This window comes from Globicephala melas, chromosome 5 (genome assembly GCF_963455315.2).
Source record: "Globicephala melas chromosome 5, mGloMel1.2, whole genome shotgun sequence".
NCBI lineage: Eukaryota > Metazoa > Chordata > Mammalia > Artiodactyla > Delphinidae > Globicephala > Globicephala melas.
The window spans coordinates 115,691,415-115,712,498 of NC_083318.1; the positions used below are offsets into that span (position 1 = coordinate 115,691,415).

At 39.5% G+C, this 21,084-nt stretch overlaps 1 protein-coding gene across 2 annotated transcripts in view; it reads right to left on the reverse strand.

Moving 5' to 3' along the window:
* Window positions 1–20,178, reverse strand: part of HHIP (hedgehog interacting protein) — a 95,196-nt gene extending 75,018 nt beyond the window's left edge. For both annotated transcript variants that reach the window (XM_060299720.2, XM_030878313.3), the window contains exons 1-4: window positions 19,362–20,178; window positions 13,430–13,622; window positions 7,238–7,394; window positions 6,334–6,535 (exon numbers count right to left, since the gene is read on the reverse strand). In XM_060299720.2, the coding sequence (XP_060155703.1) occupies window positions 6,334–6,535; window positions 7,238–7,394; window positions 13,430–13,622; window positions 19,362–19,640 (831 nt within the window). In that variant the 5' untranslated portion in view covers window positions 19,641–20,178. The remainder of the gene's footprint in view (window positions 1–6,333; window positions 6,536–7,237; window positions 7,395–13,429; window positions 13,623–19,361) is intronic.
* Between the last annotated feature and the right edge of the window lie 906 nt (window positions 20,179–21,084).

The following is a 21,084-nucleotide window of genomic DNA, read 5'->3' on the forward strand; positions in this document are numbered from 1 at the left end:
TGGAGGGACCCTGCTTACTGCAGTTTCGACTTCAGTAAAAAAAACATGATGCATGCTGGAGAGTACTTTATAGATTAAACCAGTTTATACTGGCATACACCATATCTATGTCCATTGACATTTATTAAAATGCTTTATCAGTAGAATTGCAAATGCCAAAATAAAAAAGTAAGAGCACCAGAAATGAAATTAACTTAACCAAATGAAATTACACTGAGATTATTTCACATGACCAAGGGACAAAAAAATTATTTCTCTGTGGACTTTTGTATTAGATTTAAAATGAGATTAGACTTATGTAAAAATTGAAAACAACATTTATCTCAGAGTACAGGGCATTCTGATGTAGGGTCAGCAACACTCAATAAAATAAAGTTGGGTTTAATGCCACATCATTACTACCTTGATATATATATTAAAAAAAACACAGTAAAAAATTTTACTTGCGGATCTATATTTTAATGGTTTGGAACCAGAATTTTAAACTACCCCCAAAATAAGGCATTTAAAAGTTTTTATCTGAGGAAAGACTCTTCAATTAACTTTCTACCACTTTTAGAATGAATTTATCTAATGGTTATTTCTACCACTAGAGCAATTGTCTTTCAGATGAGATTTAATAAATTCTAATGCAGTAGTTTGATAGGTCACAAACTTTAAAAATGTCACATATACAAAAAATTCCAGAATGGTGACTCTTCTATTGTATTGCAATATTTATCAAATATACTAAATATATTGCTGTTTTCTTTCAACCGAACACACACTTTCTTTCAACGTGAAGCATGCTTTAAAGCAGAGTTCTAACAATTTTCCTGAGGAAGCATTTGATATGGGACCCAATCACTGCCACATACATGTGTACGTGTGTGCACACATGCGTGCTATGTTTCCAACAACAGTTTTGAAAAGTAAATTGCTTCTCATTTATGTTCTGACTCATTTCACTTGAAAAAAAAATACGCTAACATTGCATGGGCTGCCATAAGATCACCAGTTAAAGACAGAGGAAGATGTAAAAGGAAGGGTCTCTGACAAACTTCAGAAAAGTAGGACATCAATCCCAATGGGATGATGAGCAATGGATTTCACTAAACTTTCGCTGCTCATTAAGTATGCATGTGATTTGCAAGCATGTGAAATCAGAGGCTGCCCGGCCGGGTCCTGCCCCGGCACACACTGCGTCCTCCTCCACATGCTCTTGTGGCTCCTGGGCACCTGGGTCACTGTCTCTCAAGAGCCCCAGTGTCAATGGGCTCAGCCAGCCGGACAACAGCAGCTTTCAGCCTTACGTCCTCTCCTCCCGCGGTAAAAGGACTGCTTCGAAAAGCATCTTTTGAAATGAGGACCCAAGTAGATAGAGAGGGACAGGAGCCCAGGCACACTTGTTCCAATGATCGACAAGTCTTAGCTCTCTGTCTGCTGCGGGTGCGAGCCTCTTGGTCCTCTGACTGCCCCTGAGAACTGGGGTGCAGAGAACGGTGTGTGTCGGATTCCCTGGGGGTCCACCCTGTAGGTGACAGGCGCAGGCTTGTCTTAACTGCCACACACATGCAAAGCTAAGGCTGACTTTCAGATCCTTGGTGGTCAGGGGAAGTTTGGTAAGATTAGACTAGAGTAACTTCTGGCGTAACAAGCGTTTTCAGATATAATAGCAAACTACATAGTTTAGGAACAGGAATGAGAACAATTTGCCAACTAGCTGAATACCATATTCCCAAAAGGAACAAAAATAGGAAAACGTAATAGGTAAAGCAATTGTCCAATTAGAATGAATTGTTGAGGTTTTTTTTTCTTTTCTTTTTTGCGGTATGCGGGCCTCTCACTGCTGTGGCCTCTCCCGTCGCGGAGCAGCGCAGGCTCAGCGGCCATGGCTCATGGGCCCAGCCACTCCGCGTCATGTGGGATCTTCCCGGACCAGGGCATGAACCCGCGTCCCCTGCATCGGCAGGCGGACTCTCAACCACTGCGCCACCAGGGAAGCCCAACTGTTGAGATTTTTAAGTGTCATTTTCCGAAACTTTCTATCAAGAATCTTACAATGCTGACAGAGTTAACTACTCATCTCCTCACTCAGAGTGGACAAGTAATATGTGTAGGTCAGGTAAATGACAGAAGGTACAGGACAATGACAACTGGTGTCCAACCATTTGCTCTCAGTGGTCATTTCAATAATATGACTTGGCCCCGGATGGGCAGAGAAAATGTGTCTCATTCCTTATTCAACTGATCCGGGGGTCTGGCTCAGTCTAGACCAGTGCTTCTGAAATTACCTGTAAACGCTTTAAAAATGTATCAATGCCCGAGTCCTAGCTCTAGATATTCTGATTTAATTTGGGCAGCAGAATTTTCTAAAGCTCCCAGGCGGTTCTACTCTGCAGCCATTTTTGGAAACCACTGGTCTATCCTCCTCAAGGACTTCAAGTAGATGAGGCTGGTTCTAGTACTTCCAGAAGTTTTGACTAGTAATTCAGATAGAAGCTCAATTTAAAGATTTCAAATCACCAGGATCCTGGAATTTCCCTCTTTGGGAAAAACAATATCAACAACAGACAAGGTAGAAGCCCTCCCCCCGACACTAGACACACAAAATGAAGATTTTAAAGTTTGCTCACCAGTTGGACACTCGAGCCATTCTTCATAGCATCAGTATGAGTGGTCAGCTTGTACAGTGCACTAGCACCAAAGATCTAGCAAACCACTATCTAGTTTTCGAACCTATTTTTGACTTACTCTTGGCAATTTCACCAAGCTCAGTCTTCTAGGATTTGAGCTGTTGTGAAGGGAATCACCTCTTCCTAAATGGCAGTTTAAATTCATATGGCACGGAGTTTACTCCATTAATCCAACTCCATAATTTATTTCCTTTAGCAGAAAGAAGTCAATTCTTTAGCGGGTGCTTTGCACTTTTGCACCTAACTTTTGCTCGGTGAAACTTAGTTACACTCACAGGGTACTGAAATCTCCTACAATCAGGGTGTTAGATAAAAACCAGATGCCATATTTTTAGCTTCAGTCAGGACCCATTTAGGGAGGAGTTTTCCAAGTTCCCCAAATGACTGGCTCTTTGCTGGTGGTATCAGAATCAGGGCTGATAGAGATTGAAGGAGATCAACTAAGTCTAGCTTTTTGCCACAAAAAGGCCCGTCCTTAACCAGGTGACAGATATCCCTGTCAATTCTTAATTGACAATTAGCAGAAAAGGAATTCCAAATTCCCTATAGCCAGCACTAGCTTTTAGAAACTCTTATAATCAAGAGTTCCTCTTTATGTCTGATTTAATATACTCATACTGGTCATTACTTAATATCATGGGGAGATCATCACTGTGGTTTGTCCTGTATTTATTTCAAACATACCAAGGTTGGGTTTCATATACATTATTAATTCTGTGATTTGAAAATTGCAATCAATACTTTGGTCTGTTAAAACAGCTTTATTCCCTCTCTTAGGATTTTTAAAACTAAAAGACTAGAGAAGTGATATGCATAATAATTTATGAAAATTCATATTTGCATTATTAATGCAAAATGATCACTGACGAACACAGAATACACTAACTGTACACTAACATGAACAACTAACTATTCACATATCAAGAAGCCTGAAAAATGACTGTGAAGTAACTGTGATAATGTTTTCACTTCAGAAGTCTCTGAGGGGCATACCACAAAAGTCAATGGCATAATCCTAATCAACTCATGAATGTGTTGGCATCCGCCCCATCAAACCAACAGTAGCCACTTCTAACACTTCCAATCTGTGACTTGTGACAGGAGTTCCTTCGAGACTGAGATAAAGGCCAGTTGTTGTATAAGCTACTCGAAGCGATAAGGATGTGGTCTTGTTACTCCCTTATCAGTATACACTCAAATATCCATGTGATAGATTCCTATCTTATTGATATCACTAGTGCCAAATACTAAGGGAATCCAAAATATGCACTTTGAAATATGTCTTTAATGTAGAAATATGTATTCTATCAATACATATGGAGAAGAATGGATTTCGAAGTTTATTTTAAGCCCCAGGAGCCCTGCAGCTCTCCTAGGAAAGGAAGGCCAAAAAGGGTTCTGCAGAATTCCTAGAGGCCTGCAGAACATACTGCAGAATCATGGCACTGTCATAACCGAGTTTGTATAATTTTCCTGCATGATGAGATGTCTCAAAGTCAGAGAAGATACACTTTCATTCATATTCCAATGAATGGGTGTAAATGAAGAGGGCGTCTGAAGTAACTCTAATTAGAAGCAGGGCATTCTTTAGGCAGTTAAATTGAAGTAGAAACAAGAACATCAGTTTTTTCCTTCTTACAACAAAATTTTCAAGTATTCTGAGCCCATTTCTTTCACCTACATTTTATCATACACAGATTTTTCATACCAACATTTTAAGTAAAATAGTATTTGAAAACTATGTATTATTCTCTCAAATACCCAAAGATATATTAAATTTTAGAGCAAATTGGCAATGTGCATTGTGGCATATGTCCTTCAACTCAGTAATGCTCTTTTTATCGTGAATTTTAAAGAAATCATCCATGATCAGGTTAAATAATATATACAAGAATGATAGATAACATTATTTACAATGATAAAAGGAAAATACTGGGGGTCTTCCTAAATATCTCATAATAAGGAAATGGAACACTCAAAAAAACTAAGTTTTTGAGAAAAGTTTCCAAATCTGGTAACATATCCATGACATACTGTTAGGTGAAGAAAGAAGGCTAAAAAGATGTATATATGGTTTGATTTCAATTTTATTTTAACACTTCTTAGGAAAAAAGCTATAAGAAAACATGTTCTTCTGTTTCCACATTTATTAATATGGACCTGTGTTCCTTTTGTAGTCAGGAAAAATTCATTTAATTTTAATATAAAAACTGGAAGAAAGTATATCAAAATGTTAATAGTGATATTCTTTAACTGATGGGATTATAGGTGATGATTTTTAAAATACTTTACTTTCCCCAATTTTTTATTTTATAGAGAGCATGTTTAACTTTCAAGGTAAGTAAAACACTTGCAGTGAGTAATGCACTTGCTGCTGCATCTTTATTCCTTCCTCATGAGGTACCACTTGCAATGAGTTATCAGAACACATTTCAGAATGTATTTATTGAACTCTGATGTGCAAAACACTAATGCTTTATTTTAAGAGACTTTGGAATATTTGCTGTGAAGTGTAATAAAAAATTTTATTGGGAGAAAGTGGAAACTACTGATTTAAACAGCTTTTCCAAATGATCTGTGTCTTGGTGCCAAAGTCCTTTTCCTTAAAGGACCACAAGTACCATAAAATACTTCTCTTACGCAGTATGTCTTGGTGATGCTGTCACAACATGGCCTGGAGGCTGGGTGGTCCAAACAATAGGTATTCTCTGTGATCTAACTGAGTCACCCTAATTATTTCATGTAGTAGATATTGAATAGATAGACATCGAATATATTTATACTTTTTTCTGATTTGTTTCTGCTGGTTTTGATGTTCTTACCTTTGAATAGAGCTTAACAAAGCAAAGAGGAGCTTATTTCGATATGAGTAGCAGAGTATAAATCCTCCTTTGATTTTTTTTCCAGTTTAGAAAAAGATAACCAGTTCTTCCCCAATCATACTTAATTCGTTTCATTCTAAAACGGTCATGAGCTGTTAAATGTCTTAATTTAGAATGCCACAATTTGCCTTATAGCTTAGTACTGCTAATACTGTACTGTGTTACTCTCTTGTGAAATAAACTTGACAATAATTTTATTTATATACCTACTAGATTACTTTAACATGAGAATTCAAATTGGAGAAGTGGGAAAGAAGGCAATAGATGGGCTTATATATTATAAAGGTGGCTAATTATAGATAAAAATATCTGACTTACCTGTAAAAATATTGTACAAGGAAATTACAGTATAAGTAGCATTTTTTATGACACAGACTCGAACACAGATGCGGTAAAAGAATGATTTGCAATTGCCAAAGTAACCCAAAGACCTCTTTGTTTCTGCTAGCAAATGCTGATATACAATTCTAATGCCTGTTAAACAATATTTAAACAAATACTTTATAAAACCAATAATTATTTTAAGTATGTAAATTACATAGGGAAACGATGTCAAAAATATCAATCTGATTGCACTGCTTAATAGTCACCAAATAACATTAAAAAATTAATGTCATTGTCCCGATTTAGTTGCCATAATTATTGTTCCCTTATGTTGTCTCCTTATTTTCTCCTATATTATTTCTTTTATTACAAAGAAATACCTTTAGTGAGGAGAACACTAAAATAAAATTAACATAGCCAGAGCAAAGATAAATAAAATTTAAAAAGCCAACCTTTATTCCACTTTGAACAAGTTTGTGAATGTCCAAATAAGGCTCCTTGAAAATTTCTCCTTCAGGGGTAAGTATCTTCACGTAACCTTCTTTTTCCAGAATGAAGAGACGGTGTGAGCCATCCCCACTATGCAGGGCGCTGACGGGCTGGCGCAGCCCACTCACAACCTCCTGAATACAGAAGCAGTTGTGTTTGTGCTTTCTAAACAAATTAAAGAAAACCAGTAAGCTTTTCTTGAGATGAAGGAGGTAAGGGATGCACTTAGCATCCTTTTCAAAATATATTTCCTCTAGGAATCAACGGTTTTGATAATCACGAAGGGCTGCTAACCCAAGGTCACACTCTGATTCTTTTAAATTCTTTTCAATGAAAAAAAAAAAGCCAACCAAAAAAGCCTTCTATTAGGAAGTAAAGGAGAGAATCAAAACACATATGTATTTTAAAATTTCACAAGCTCACTATCTCATCTTTCAGTGACTCTAATTAAAACTGACTTTACTCACAATAATTAAACCTTACAGAAAGGCACTCAGAGAGAAAGTTCTAAGATCTATTTATAAAACTCTGATTTGCTACTAATAATTGTGCTGAATGTTTCCACAGTGCCATAAGCTAACAACTATCATAAAATTCAAGTTTAAAACTATACTCATAAAATTCCCATGAATCAGAGAGAAGCCAAGCTCATAACAGAAGATTAGTAGTCTCAGCATTAAAAGCATTTAAGCGAATATGATTTTAGAGAAGCAAACTACCAAAAAGAAAACAAAAAGCATCTGGAGGATATAGCTGCTGGACATGAGCATAGCCAGTTGACTCATTGTTAAAACCACAAGACTTGTCGGGTTTTTTCTTTTCTTTTTTTTTTTTTTTTAAGATTAAAGAACATTTATCTTTATGAACCTGCTGATCTCTTCCACTTTGTCGTATTCTTCCATCTGGTCCAAGTAGTTAGATGCTGGTCCTCTGATTTGTTTTCTTGGAAAATCTGGAAAGCACAAGCCACCATCTTTTCTTGCATAGTAAAAGCAAAACTCATCAGCAGTAGTTTGAAGGAAACCTTTAAAAATGTAAAAGGACACCTTAGAAATATTTAGTGTCATGGTAAAAACAGAGCATTTGAAAGACAAAATATAGGTAAAGAATTTTTTAGGAACTATATGAATATTCTAGGGAAATATATAGACACAAACCAAAAGGTAAGAAGAACATATTTTTTGGCTTGGGATTTCCATTTCTTTTTTAACCAAAATTTAAAAATTGCAGTAAAAGTGAAATGATATTGTGTTGGATGCCTTAAAAGGCTCCTATGAAACAGAATTGATACGAACACAGCATTAATCTTGTTATTGCATTGACTCTGTTTTCAAGCCTCCCTGGTTACCATATGTTGTACTTTCAAGCTCATCTGATTACTATTCAGCACTTTTTGCCCACAGTACTATTCCTAAGAAGAACAATTTGCGATCAGGAAAGAGATAGACCATCGGGAGGCAGTTTGGGTCATTTTACAATTCTTATTGTATTGTCACTCATATATGATTAAATAATAAATCTAGTTACTATCCCAAGGTCATTCATTATATGCTACAGTAAATGACTGACTCCCTGGAATGATCAAGCAATGAATTGATGCCAGTAACAGAGGCTCTATATTCAAATGTGTTGGTGCCTTTTTTCTTGCTCACTTACTGGAGACAATGATTATTTTATAATACAAAAATTTTCTTTAAGATATCCTTTCAATATTCTCAAGCAGAATAGCTGACATACTACCCCTCAATGAAAAAAATATTAAAACAAGCCAAAACAAAACTGCAGAGTAGACTTAAAAGGATGTGAAAGACCTTTTTTTTTATTTCTTACATAGTAAGAATTTTTATCAAATAAAAAGTTGAATAAGAAAGAAGATCCTATTACAAAAGCAATTTTGACATTTCTTTTACAATTTGAATTAATAAGGTAGGTTTTTATTGGGGGGAGAGCATATTAATTAATCAGATTCACTTCCATATTCTGATGATTTTGCTATTAAAATATGATGTTGCTATTAGAGTTGACTTTATATGATGTCCCAAATTCCTGCTTCTGGTTTCATATCTTTAATTATGCTCAAGGTCTTGATTTTTACCTAACAAATTAGATTATTGTACTCCCAATCAGTTTTGTAACAAAGGCACCTGGTAACCCAGGTGAGGTTTAGAAGTTGTATAATGGATGCAAGTTTGCAAGGATTTGCAAGAACAAGGATTTGGGGACAACCAAGTGAGGCGCATCAATGGAACATGAAAGACCCTAAAAAGTTGATTTTCTGTGAGCTTGACCTAGGTCCCCTCAAACCTAAAGCTAATCTTGGAATCCACGGGTCCCAAATGGTTAAAACATAATATACATTTTGACCTAAATTGTGGGTGAAATGGATCACCCCTAAATTTCTGAGACAGACTCTTCAAGGCCAATATCTGACTCAACTACTGGGAAACATCTTGCCTTTGGGAAATTGGCAAGTAAAAGCAGATGTCCTTGGGAGTGTGTGTGTGTGTTGTGGGGGAGGTGGGCAGAATAAGGAGGCAAGGAGGCTGTCAGCTGGAGAGGAGGCAAGGAGGCTGTCAGCTGGGAAGGAGGCAAGGAGGCTGTCAGCTGGGGAGGAGGTTATCTTTCTTTGAAAAAATCCAGGGATTAGAAATTGGGGAGAAGAATGACAGCTGCAACAGCTTTTACTCATCTTCAGCAATTCACTGTTTGCAAAAGATAACTTTTCTCCTCCATTCTTTAATGGCTAAGCATCAGATGAAAACTGCCTGGTAGTGTGAAATAATTCTGTTTGAGGTAAAAAGAAGAGAAGGAAAACTGAGTTGCTAAATCAGACTTTTCACAGTTTGGGGCTAGAAGTTTTGGGGGGCTAGGTGTTTTATATATAAATATATATAGATATGTAGATATATATCTCTCTATATCTCTCTCTATATAGATATGTAGATATCTCTCTCTATATCTCTCTCTCTACATATCAATATATATTTACCTTCAGGCAGGGAGTTCTCCATGTCAGTCTGATGCATGCGGGAAGACTGTCATACTATGGATCTATTTATAACTGAATGTGTGAAGGAGACCTTTTGTTTTAATGTGATTATTTGCCTGCAGGGGTCACAGAAAAATTCCAAAGTGCAATTCAGAGGAAATTTTGAGCTTGCTTTTTAAAAACATATCTGTTTTCCAGCATTACAGTCTGCAAACCAATACCATCTTAAGGGGAAATTAATGAACGATGCCGGTGGCTAATTCCATTTTATAAGGAATTATTAGCTGGGGACAAACACGAGGAAATGAGAAATCATTTTCAAATGGAACATCTGAAGATGAATGAGTACAGATTCATAAACTCTGTCTCTCCAGAGATACTATGCTCTCTTAGCAAATTAAACAAAACAAAACAAAACAAAACCAGAATGTTAACAATCAATTATTCCAAGCTTTTTACAGTATTGAGACAAACTGAACAATCCAAGTGGGAAGAAGGGGGCCAACTCAGAAGGCTTTTACATAAAACTCCGGGCATTTTTCTGACAATTATGTTACTTTGAATTGAAACATCTAATACTTTTGTTAGTACTTTACCTTAAATGACCCGATTTTATAAGCAGGGATGAGTAAGATATATTTTCCTGTGAAGAACTAAAAGAGATCTGGTTTCAGGACATAGGGCTAACATTTATTGTCAGGGAGGATATAATTTACCGAATGGTACCCTTCTGTTTGGAAGGAAACACTGAAGAGCATGTTACTGAAGATGTGCAGCTCACCCTGGATCATCCTAATATGATGAAGTCCACTAACAATGGAAGTACACTGATGATTCCAGCAGCTGTAATTTTTTTATAACTCCTGATAATTTATCAAATGTTTTGGAACTGTAACTCTTCTCCTGGATCATTAACCCAGTCCTACTGTACCACAAAGCACCCTATAAAATACTGACATGTAAATAAATATTCTCTGTGCAGTTTTCTAAGCTCTAGCTTTTCTCTGAGCATGTATGCTACAGAAAAGTTATTTTTTCCTCATTATATATGCTGTTCATCATGATAAAGAAAAAATGAAAAAACCCTACCATCTGTAAGGCTTGCACTAGAGAGCATTTTCTAGCAGAGGGAGTAGACTTTGGTGTATTCATATATCAGCTCTGGTTTGCTCTCTTGGGCACTAATGAGACACACGTGTAAGATATCTGACTGGGTCAGGAGTGGCTGTGGACTCGAGAAACTCAGTGGAATCAAATTCTTGACCTCGGCCTCTGTAGCAATGGGATTAAACCAATTGAACTAATTGTGTACAGACAGATATTGTACACTACCATAACCTACAGCTGAGATATGATGGTCCAAGAGTGATAAAAATCACTATGATAACAAGTATAAAGGGAGAAGCAAGGCCCAGAGATGTCCTTTCCTATCCTTTCCACAGAGGGTATTTATTAGGCCATCATTTAGTGAACAGTAAAGCATCTCCTCTGTTCATCATAATTCAGGCAAAAGACGAGACCCATGGTATTGAGAAAATAGTTCCTGTGGTTTTTTTTTAAATGAAATTTGGGCATGTTTTTAGAAGTTTTAAGAGTTTATCTCCCTAAGTAAAGTCACAACAGGAGAATATTTATGATTAATAAAACTCTAGTGTATCCTCACTGTAGTGATTTTTAACTTCTTTTTTTCATTTTTGTGGAAATAAGCAGACCATGAATGTTTCTGAATTAAAGTTTCTGGAGAGTAGCTGTCTTTCAGGTATACGTGTATCCCAAAGTGAGTGGCACTTCCTTAAAGCCAAGAGGGTGAAGCAAAGGGATAGACCGTTTATGTGTTTAATTCTTTATGTATTGGGCAGTGGGGGAAGAAATGAAGATGTGTCTAGAATTATTTTCACTCTTTCAACCCCTTTCAGCAGTTCCCTTCTCTTAGCAAACTACAACCCTTAAGGTCCCTTCCTCTTCATGTTTTTGATTTGCAGAAAGATGAGGCTAACAATGAGGATAGCAAAAAAAAAAAAAAAAAAAAAAAGAAGAATCACAAAGTAGCTGTTTTTCACAATTTCAAACTTCGGAGAAAAGCAATCCATGTCATTAAATAGACTTAAGAAGGTGAAATTATTACAAATTTTGAGCAATTTCTGAAAAACGAGTGTTCTAGAATTCTAAAGAGCCTTCTGTGCTGGGGGCCAGGGCTGAGGGGAGGATTATCATCTGATTCATCATACTTTAGGAAATGGTAACCTACATGCCAAGGATCAGTCTGGCTAACAAATTGATCAACCTAAGTAACACAAAGAGTGTGTTATTACAGCTCACTTTTGGGACAAGTATTTAGAGCAATTATTAGCATTTGATGGATGCAGAGGAAGCCCCCTCTGCTCGTTGCTAAAGCCTGCTGGCCTGGCCCTGAAAAGTAGCCTTGCTGCTCCACCCACCACTGGAGTAGAGCTTTCATCTGGTTATCTTTCAAGGCAGCCTGGGTGGCCACCAAAAGCACTTGACATCTTGATGCACTTCAGCAGTTTTACATATATACAAACTTTGTAGAAAAATAAATTTGTCATTCGTCACCACATATGTTGATCTGGGGAGTGAGGTGCTTGCAGCTCTGGCTCCTGAGTTGTTTGCTGTGCTCTCTCTTTCAGTGGATATTGCTTTTTGTTGTTTGTTCTGGAAGCTAAAATACCTTCAAATATAGGAAGCACCCCACAGATGAGTCTCTAAATCCAGCCTAGTGGTATTTATCGCAAGTAGATAAAGGTAGATAAAAATGCCCACTGTCAATACCATTTTCAAGTTATAGTGGTAAAGGCAAACCTTGCAGACTGGAAAGTTGCAGCAAAACTTTATGGGACCTAATCTGTTATCGCTTCTCGGCAGGCCATCTAGGCAACCGTGACCTATTCTACTTTGCTTTGGGGAATGTGATAAAGAGAAAGAAACAGCTGGTTGAAGGAAAGCCTTAGAAACATGACTGTAGTTAAAAAAAACAATAATAATATTTTCACATTGAATGGGTTTAGATACTTGTTATGGTACACCAAAGGAGGCAAGCAACCCTAGTCAAAATGTTTTCTTAGGCTATTAGGAGAGCTCTATAAAAAATACAAAAATCTACACTTTTCTGGGTCAGAGAAAAAAGTAAAATGTCCATAGCAGTTAAAAAAAATTCTCCAAGTGCATCCTACAGTTCTTAAAGCTTGTCTTGTCCTTCAGTGCCATTGAGTTTTATAAACTGTTAGTTTCAGTAGATTTGTTTGTGGGTGACACTGCCTAACTAAACAGAATCGGACTCGTTAAATTCGTTTCTACCTCTGTGTTGATTCTTCCAACCTAAAGCAAAAACCACCAAGGTTTACAAGCTTCTGATGGTAAAATTAATCAATGTCCAAGAGCCTATATGTTTATTAGGGTCCAAAAGACGATAGTGACCAGGTATATCTGGGACATTATAAGCATAAGAACTTGAACTTCTTTTAGCCTATCACTTTCTCACAGTACAAGTTTGGGTACGGCATTTAACTTCTCCTGAGGCTCAGTTTTCCTCATCTGTCAAATGGAAATGACCAGACCTTTCCTATCTACCTCACAGGGTTTATGAGGAGCAAATTAGTCATTATATATGAAACTACTTTGTAAGGTGTTACTTTTTGGGGCCTTTTGAATTATATTTTATTTAAGGAAATACCTTAAAAGTCGATGTACAATCTGCACTTATGTATCAGCTGTGTAGAAGGGGAAGCTGTCTTGATATCAACGCTGATGACTAAAGGCACCAACAAGAGATTTGTGCTGATAATCCAGCTGTGTAAAGATTACCAACTGTATTATCCATTTAACGAGAAATGTTAAACACTTCAACAAAACAATGTATTGTTTGTAGGCTGAAATGACAGCAGCAATTTGAGCAGCAATAAAAGGTTCCAAGTTTGGAACAGTGAATTATGAGGTAAAAATAGATACTGTGAAAGGCAGATAAATTTTACACTTTCCTAAGCAAGCATTTAGGAACAGGTATCTTGGCAAGCTATTCTGCAGTAGTTGATTTAATGTATCTTTTTTTTTACCTGGAACATGGCCTCGGCAAGTATAAAAGAATTCTTTGCAATAGTCTTTGCACAGCAGGGGAAGTGCCAGGTCTCTTTCCAAGGATTCTGTCTCAGGTGAGTAGAACAGGCTCTGAGAATGTGGAGAGCAAAGTGCACATTTGATTTCCTCCAGTAACTTCCCGCATTCTGTGTTGTTGGTAACAGAAAACATCTGAAAGCCATAAATCAGAAACAAACTTCTTTTTAGTTCCGTGAAGTTGGGTTTAGTTATGTTTTTTGGTCATCATGGAAAGAGAAAAGTGTCATTTAGCTGTTGTCTGCAAAGAATCACCAAGTCCCAATACAGTATGCCTTTATAAGGACACAAGTGCAGTCTCTTGGGTTGGGATGGGAGGGCAAAGGGTAGGGATGCACAGACATGCTTCTTACTCTTGCAAATCCAAGTCTGTTTATCTGTCCTTCAGGTGTGAAAAATTAAATGACAATTATATATAGATTCTTTAACCCTTTTTCTTACTCTGCCTCAAAGTATACACTGACTGATAATTTAACTTGAAAACTCCAAATACCTTTATCCCACTGTACGTAAAGCAACTTTTAAGACATGGCTTATTTGTGTCTTGGGTAAAAATCTATTTCACTCCTGAAATTCCTAACGACATTCTCAAAGATATTACTTGAATTACATTGTTCTCATTTTAATTAATTTTCAATACACAGATTGCATAGGGAAAGTTTTCTAAAGGGGGGGCGGAAATATCGCCCTTTCATGTTCTATAAAAATAATACCTGAAGCTGTGTCAAACAGGTTTAAGACCAATTTTTATTATTCATTGTATTTTAGCCAGGAAAAATGTTCTAACTAGTTCCTCAGGTATGTTATATGCACGAAAAACACAAGAGTTTAATAAAAGTGATTTTGTATTGTATTTAGTGAGTTTCAGTGAAAAAGGGCATACTTTTATCTTTGTTTATACAGCATTATTATGTCTTTTATATCAATAAGACTAACTTGAGAGTTATTGATTCATTGAGATTAGTACTTTGCAGATAAAATCGGTTTCAGTGTCTAGTACTAACTTTAAAAAACTGACTTCAGGACGTCCTCTAATAAATATAAATATAGACTATCAGCACAATATTTGAGATGTGAAATGCAGTGCTGTCTAAATTAAGCATTGATTTTTCATATTAAAAAACACCATATGGTATTAAAAAACACCATCATGGGACTGAATTTTGTGTTTTCCCGGTTTATATAACTATGTTTATACTTAATTATTTCTTTAGAACTACGAACTGAAATTAACATTTTAAACTCTATAGATCACTGCTTAAAGCAAATATTTCATTCTGAAGTTGAGATTCTAATTTGAGTAAATTGAGCGAATCACATGGCTTCTATTTTTTAGGATAAAGATATTCTAAGTGATCACAAAATTTGGACCTGAAAGAGCAAAGCAACTAAAAAAAATTGTTGAATACAAGGCATGCTGAAATTTTAAACGTGCAATAGAAGCTACCCTGTTTTGGAAAAAAAAAAATGTGTATAAATATGATGAGTCGTAACTATCTACGATATTCAGAAAAGTTATTATTAATCACAATTCTGTTTGCATTTTGATTTTTACCAATTTATTTAAATGACAATAGCTTAAATGGTTAAAGTTTTCTAAGGGGAAACATACACCAGACACTTAGAATTTGCATTCCAAGAATGTTTTAAATGTCTTTTGTTGTCCATACTCTGGCAGACCTCACCAGATCTATGCAATATTAATACTGTTCAACTCGGTTCTGTTTGTTTATCATACGGCAGTCCACTAAGAACAAAACAACTGCAGGATGCTGAAGCCACCGCTTTTGCTGGCGGAAAAACTGGAATGTAATTACCTTTGGTTTTATGGAGAACATGCATGCTTCGATTTTTTTATAGCTGAAACAAAACGATCCCCATATACTCTCCCAGCTGCTATCCAGGAAGAGCTTGATTTTAGGGCCTCAAGAATTTTGTCTTTTACAATTTTTGGAATGTGTCCTGGCCACAAGATCTCTCATCAAAAGTGCAGAAATAGGATTCAATAAATTATCTGAAATCAAGTATAATATTATTCTTTGTAAAGTTTCATGCTGTTCCAACCCAGCAGGATGGTAACATTTTGCTCTGTGTGAGGTCTGCAGTGTAAATACCTATTTGAAGATAGATAGAGCCATCATTCTGGCTTTGGTTTCAATGAACCAATAGTCTTACTGAAGTCAATTAAACTGACTCAGCCCAAGCTGCAGCGCTGTTTTAGACAGATGAGTGCTGCTGTGGGTAGGGTATTTTTTTCTTCTTTTTTGCCTAAGTGTCTGTGTCTATACAGGTCCTTAACTTTATGTCTGACAATGTCATCAATCTTAAGAAGAAATTTAAGCTAATATCCTGTTTCAATTTTTAAAAGCCATCTACGAAACCATCAAATTATAGCGGTTTAAACTAAATATACTTTGGAAATCACGTAAAACTTCGAATCATTATTACAGTGTGCCTAGTAATGATTGTGGCTGTTGCTGACTAATTTATAACATCTGGCAGGTCATCCTCTAATCTTCAGCCACATGAAAGTAAAACCCATACAAGGAAGGTAAGATAAATCCTGGAATACACAGTGAAGCGTGGCCTACAACTACAGTTTATCAACAAATAGTAAAATGGGTGACAGAGACCTTCTGTATTTCTCTTTATTTATCAAGTAACTAAAGAGAGAGGATGAAAAGGCACCCACATGAGTTCGATCAGGGGACAAAAGGAGAAAATACAGGACAGTATATTAAGATGACGCCTTAAGATCACTTGGTACACAAAAAGTTATTTCTAAAACTCATATGCCTACAAGGTTGTTCAGCTGTTGGGTAGAACACATGCGTCTCTGGACTGTAGTGCTGGATTATGTCATTAAAGAGTTCAGTTTCAATTTTAGGCTAATATGTAAATAGATCATTGTACTAAGGCAGCTGTTAAAGGGACCCCAGGATGAGTTATTTGTTTAGTTGGATGTGTTCAACAATAGCCTTTGTCCCTGAAAGAGCCAGAGCAAACAAATGATTGTAAAAGGGCACACTTGAAAACAATTACTTTTCACCCATTCCTTGACAGCTTTGGCTGTGAAACCACCCAAGGTAGAGAGAGCTTCTATGCCTCTGTGGCTACAAGTTAAGTTTTAGAAATGGGGGTATTTCAGTTGGTTGCAGATTCAATTTGGCTAATGGGAATTAGATCCTTTTAGCATCTTGTATTTAGGAGCTGCAAAAATATTGCTAAGACAATATAACTTGCTAGATATTGGCAGTACTTATTTGTAACAGTAGTTAACCATCTCGTTACAGTACACAAAACTATTAAAATATACAAAGGAATGAAAATATAGAATAACTTAGAAGAATAGTACCATGGCTAAAGAATTGAACTCAATTACATTCAATAGTTCATTACATATTAAAGAAAATGGGTTAGCCTGGAAACTGGACTTAATCGCACAGCTAAGTATGATCAATATTCTACTCAGTTTGCTACTATCTATTTGTCTATGAAGTTTCTTCACTTAGGAAAAAGCTACTCCTGTAGTTTCTTGAAAAGTTGCAGAAACCTTTCTGGGGGAATTTTTTTTTTTTCATGAACAAAAAAAGGGCCCTTTCAAATAGCCATCATCTCTCCTGCACACACATTATGAAATAAGACCCTAACATATATTATAAGCCAGGAAGGCTTAGGGGGAAAAAAGGGAAACACTGAAGTTTATTATAAAATAACATGTTTTAAAAACTATTAAAACTTGAGAACTAACATGGGTCAAGAATGCATATGCATAACTATATCAAATCCCTGATTGGAACAATTTGAGTATTGTTGGTTTCTAAACCACTCGTAATGGAACCAGCAAAGTCTAGTGTACCAAATTTAATTGAGACACATTTTCCAAATGAGTAGGGGTTTGTTGGAGATTGGAAGCACATAAAACGGAAAGGAATGTGGATAGCTAACGTGGCAGAATGATTCCTAAAGAATGATTTCTTTAAAAAAATTTATATAATTTCTCTTAAGGGTTATAACTCTCCTCAGTCTCAGCGCCCCCACCCCCACCCAGCTCCCCACTACATTTAGTTAAGAAAAAGTTTTCACTTCTCCTGTACCTGGAAGAGTTCAGTATTGCAGGGGTCTGCGGATCATTGGTACATTCATAGCGTATATTGCACACAGGGAGGCTTAATGCCAAATATTTTGAATCCTTTCTCTCAATTTCCTGGTTCTGTCCTGCTCCTGGTAAAAACCCTGGAGCTGATGTGAATGTAGCGATTTTGTACTTTAATTCAATTACAACACAGGAGCTTAATGACATTGTTTGGAACAAAATGCGGGAATATCTGTTCCCTGAATCTCAGACTACTGCTGCATGTGGTAAGAATAAAGAGAGAGTTACAGCTGAAAACCTGCAGCAAGACAGTTCTCACTCAGCTGGGAATAGAGGGAGTTGGACAAATGCTCCCTCAAAAGGCATGAACATTTGGACAGAGCTGGGGACTGAAAGAGAATGATGTTCTCTAGTTTCACCCATTAGTGAACCAACTAACAAACACAATGGTGTTGTTGTTATTCTTTTGCCATAAGCAACAGGACTCTGTGTGTGGGCAGCAGTTTAGTGGGGAAGAGGATAAGTCGACCCCTTTTTGTCCTATTGATTTTTTCCTATTTGCATGACTTGAGCAAATTAAATGATGCAATATGGCTTTTTGTTACAAAACAAAGTGAGAGATACCACCCAGACACATATGTTGATTCGTAGGAGCTGTTTACATGAGAATAGAGTGAAATCTACCGTGAACTGAGCATAAAAATTAGATTCAGCCTGGGTTTTTTTTTTTTTTTTTTTTAATGCCTGGGCCAGCAAGACTGAAGCAGAAGTTTTCCAAGAGTCTCTCAGACCTTGACAACTGCAGTGTTGTAACAGAGGAATTCTTAATTAAACCTAAAATGGGGGAAGGGTGGGGGGCAAAGACACCTGATTGTTTATTTCATGCGCAGGGATTGTTAATGACTGATCCCCGGAGTCTTTCCTTGGAATGCAGTAGAGAACACACATTACTGCAACCCAGGGCAAGAAAAATGTTGCAAACTCAAATATAAGCATGTCTTCACACCCAACCAACACTATTTTCATATTTGTTTAAACTTATTAACATCGGGAAAATGTAAATGCCATTACCCCTAAAACAAGTTTCTGGAGAAGATCTTCCTAGACAACTAACTACCACTGAAAACCCGAATTTATAATGTTACAAAACGTGACAGGAGGAGAATCGCCTCGGTTTTACGTGATAAACATGCCCCAGCAAAATCTTTCGCCAATTTTGGGGTTCTAAACTGGAGTACCAGGAGTTCCTTTTCGCTGTTTAACTATTGTAATGCAAGACACCCCCCCCCCTCTGACGGGGCTGGAGATCATAAACCAACCGTGCTTCAACATCCTTTACGATTCAATCCTCTCTCTAACCGAGCACGTGGAGAAGCTGCACAAATCTTTTTACCCTAGAAAAATAAACCAGAAACCACAGCCACCTTCATTTACAGTTTTACCGCAACCAATGCCCGATTCGATCCAAAACACACTGTTAATCGCGATTCTTATAAAGTATTTACCCAGCCCAGAATGCGGGTACCACAGAAGCTTCTCTTTTCTGAGACAGGGAGTTTTGCACAGCATCCCGACCGGAGACTCTTGGGGGCGGGAGAGGTATCTGCGCACCCCAGAGGAACACACAAACGAATCACGCTAGCGCTTTAGAAAAGTTATCGAAAAGAACTCCCCAGAGAAGTTTCGCCCCTCTTCCCGTCACAGCACTGCCGGAGCCACAAGGCACCCCACCCAGCCAGTATGCCAACCTCGCAGCTGCGAGGCGGGTGCGTGCCTACCTTGCTATCCAGGCGCCCCAGCCCGGGGCTGTCACTCCGCAGGCAGCAGGACAGCCGAGGGTAGAAGCCACCGCACAGCATCTCTCCCCCACTCAGCAGCTCCAGCTGGGACATCATCCGCCTATCTCTTCTTTTCAGGCGCTTCGGAGGGTTCCCATTCAGGCACCTTCTCCTCCTCGCTCCGCTCCCTTCGCTTCTTTCCCCAAACTTAGCATCTCCTTCAAAGAAGCCCAGAGCCACGGCTAACAGCAGCAGCTTAAAAGAGAGCATCTTCAGCATCGCCTGCCCCGCGCGGCAGGGGCTGGGCGCGGGAGGATGGGGGGGGAAGGCCACTGCCCAGCAGGGGCACTAGGGCGCAGCTCCAGGAGGAGGCTGCGGGGTGGCAGGACACTCGAGAGGCAGAGAGAGGTGGCGGGGGCGAGAAGATGTAGAGCGATGCAACTTTGCAAAAAATAAAAGACGAGGCGATGGGCCCAATGCCTCAGGGGAGCCCGAGGACCGAGATAAAGTGCGGTTGACACCGTTTGCGGTGGTGCCAGTGTCAGTTGGGTGGGGGGCTTTCTGCTGCGGCTGAGGAGTGGGAAGAGGGGAAGGAGTTGGAAGAGGAGGTAGAAGAGGAGGAGAAGACGGCCACAGAGGTTCACTTGTCCGTGTAACGGGAGTTGTTTAGGTGAGACAGTAGTAGCAGGAACAGAAACGGCGGCGGCGGCGGCGGCGGGGCAGGCGGAGGCAGGGCCAGCGCTGGGCTCTAGATGATGCTGAGGTCTCCTCTGCCGGCGGCTGCAGCTTCTCACACAGCCTCTCATGTTTCGTTCCCTCTTTTCTTCTTCTTTTTAACTAGCGCGCGGGGAGGTGCTGCCACCGCGCGCCCCTTGACGTCACCGCTGCTCGCGCGCCCCCGCCCGGGTTGGGGGGAGGGGAGGGGGCGGCCCCGGCGGCCTCCGGGGTGCGGTGAGGAGGGGCCGCGGGCCGTGGCGGCGGGCGGAGGGGGAGGGCCCGGCGGAGTCCTCGGAGCCAGCCTGGAGGGCGCGGGACGCCGCGCGCCCGCTTGGCCGCGCCGTCCGGGTGGGGGTGTGCACGGCCTTGGTCCCCCCGGCCGGCCCGCCTAGGACTGGGGCGCGGCCCGGTGGCTCCCCGCCCGCTCCTCGCTCCTCGCGCAGCCCCGCCGTGCGACCCCGGGCGTGAGGCGGCCGCGCTGAGGCGCCGAGAGAAAGTGAGTAAGAGAGGGCTGTGGGAGGCGAGAAGGGAGGGGAGCCTTCCAGGGCCTCCCCGGCCCCGGTCCCTGTCCGCGCCTCTCCCGGGAGGGAGGATGAGCCGAGTGGGCTGGAGTTGGCGGGAGGGAGCTCTCTGGACCCTTTCCCTCCCCTGGCCCGCTTGGACTCCCCCAGACCCCGGTGATTTCCAGAGTGAAGCCCGAGCCACTAAAAATCGTCCTGGGGGTCTGATTGAGAGACGGGGGCAACAGCCCAGATGCTGCAAGCCGCTGAGTATGTGGAGGTGGTTTGAAGACTGTGCCGAGAAGATGTAGCCATCCTTGCCTAAGTCCTGCGCGCTCTTGGAGTGGCACAAGCGCGTGTGCGTGAGGTGGGGTGTCGGGGCCTCCTGGAAGGGTTGCTCTCGCCTGGGTCCTGGGCGGGCTGGCCCCGGACGCCCCGTTCGAGGGCCCCACCTGTGCCCTGGAACTTAGCCGGGCCCCGCTGGTGCCTCCCCGGGAACGCAGGAA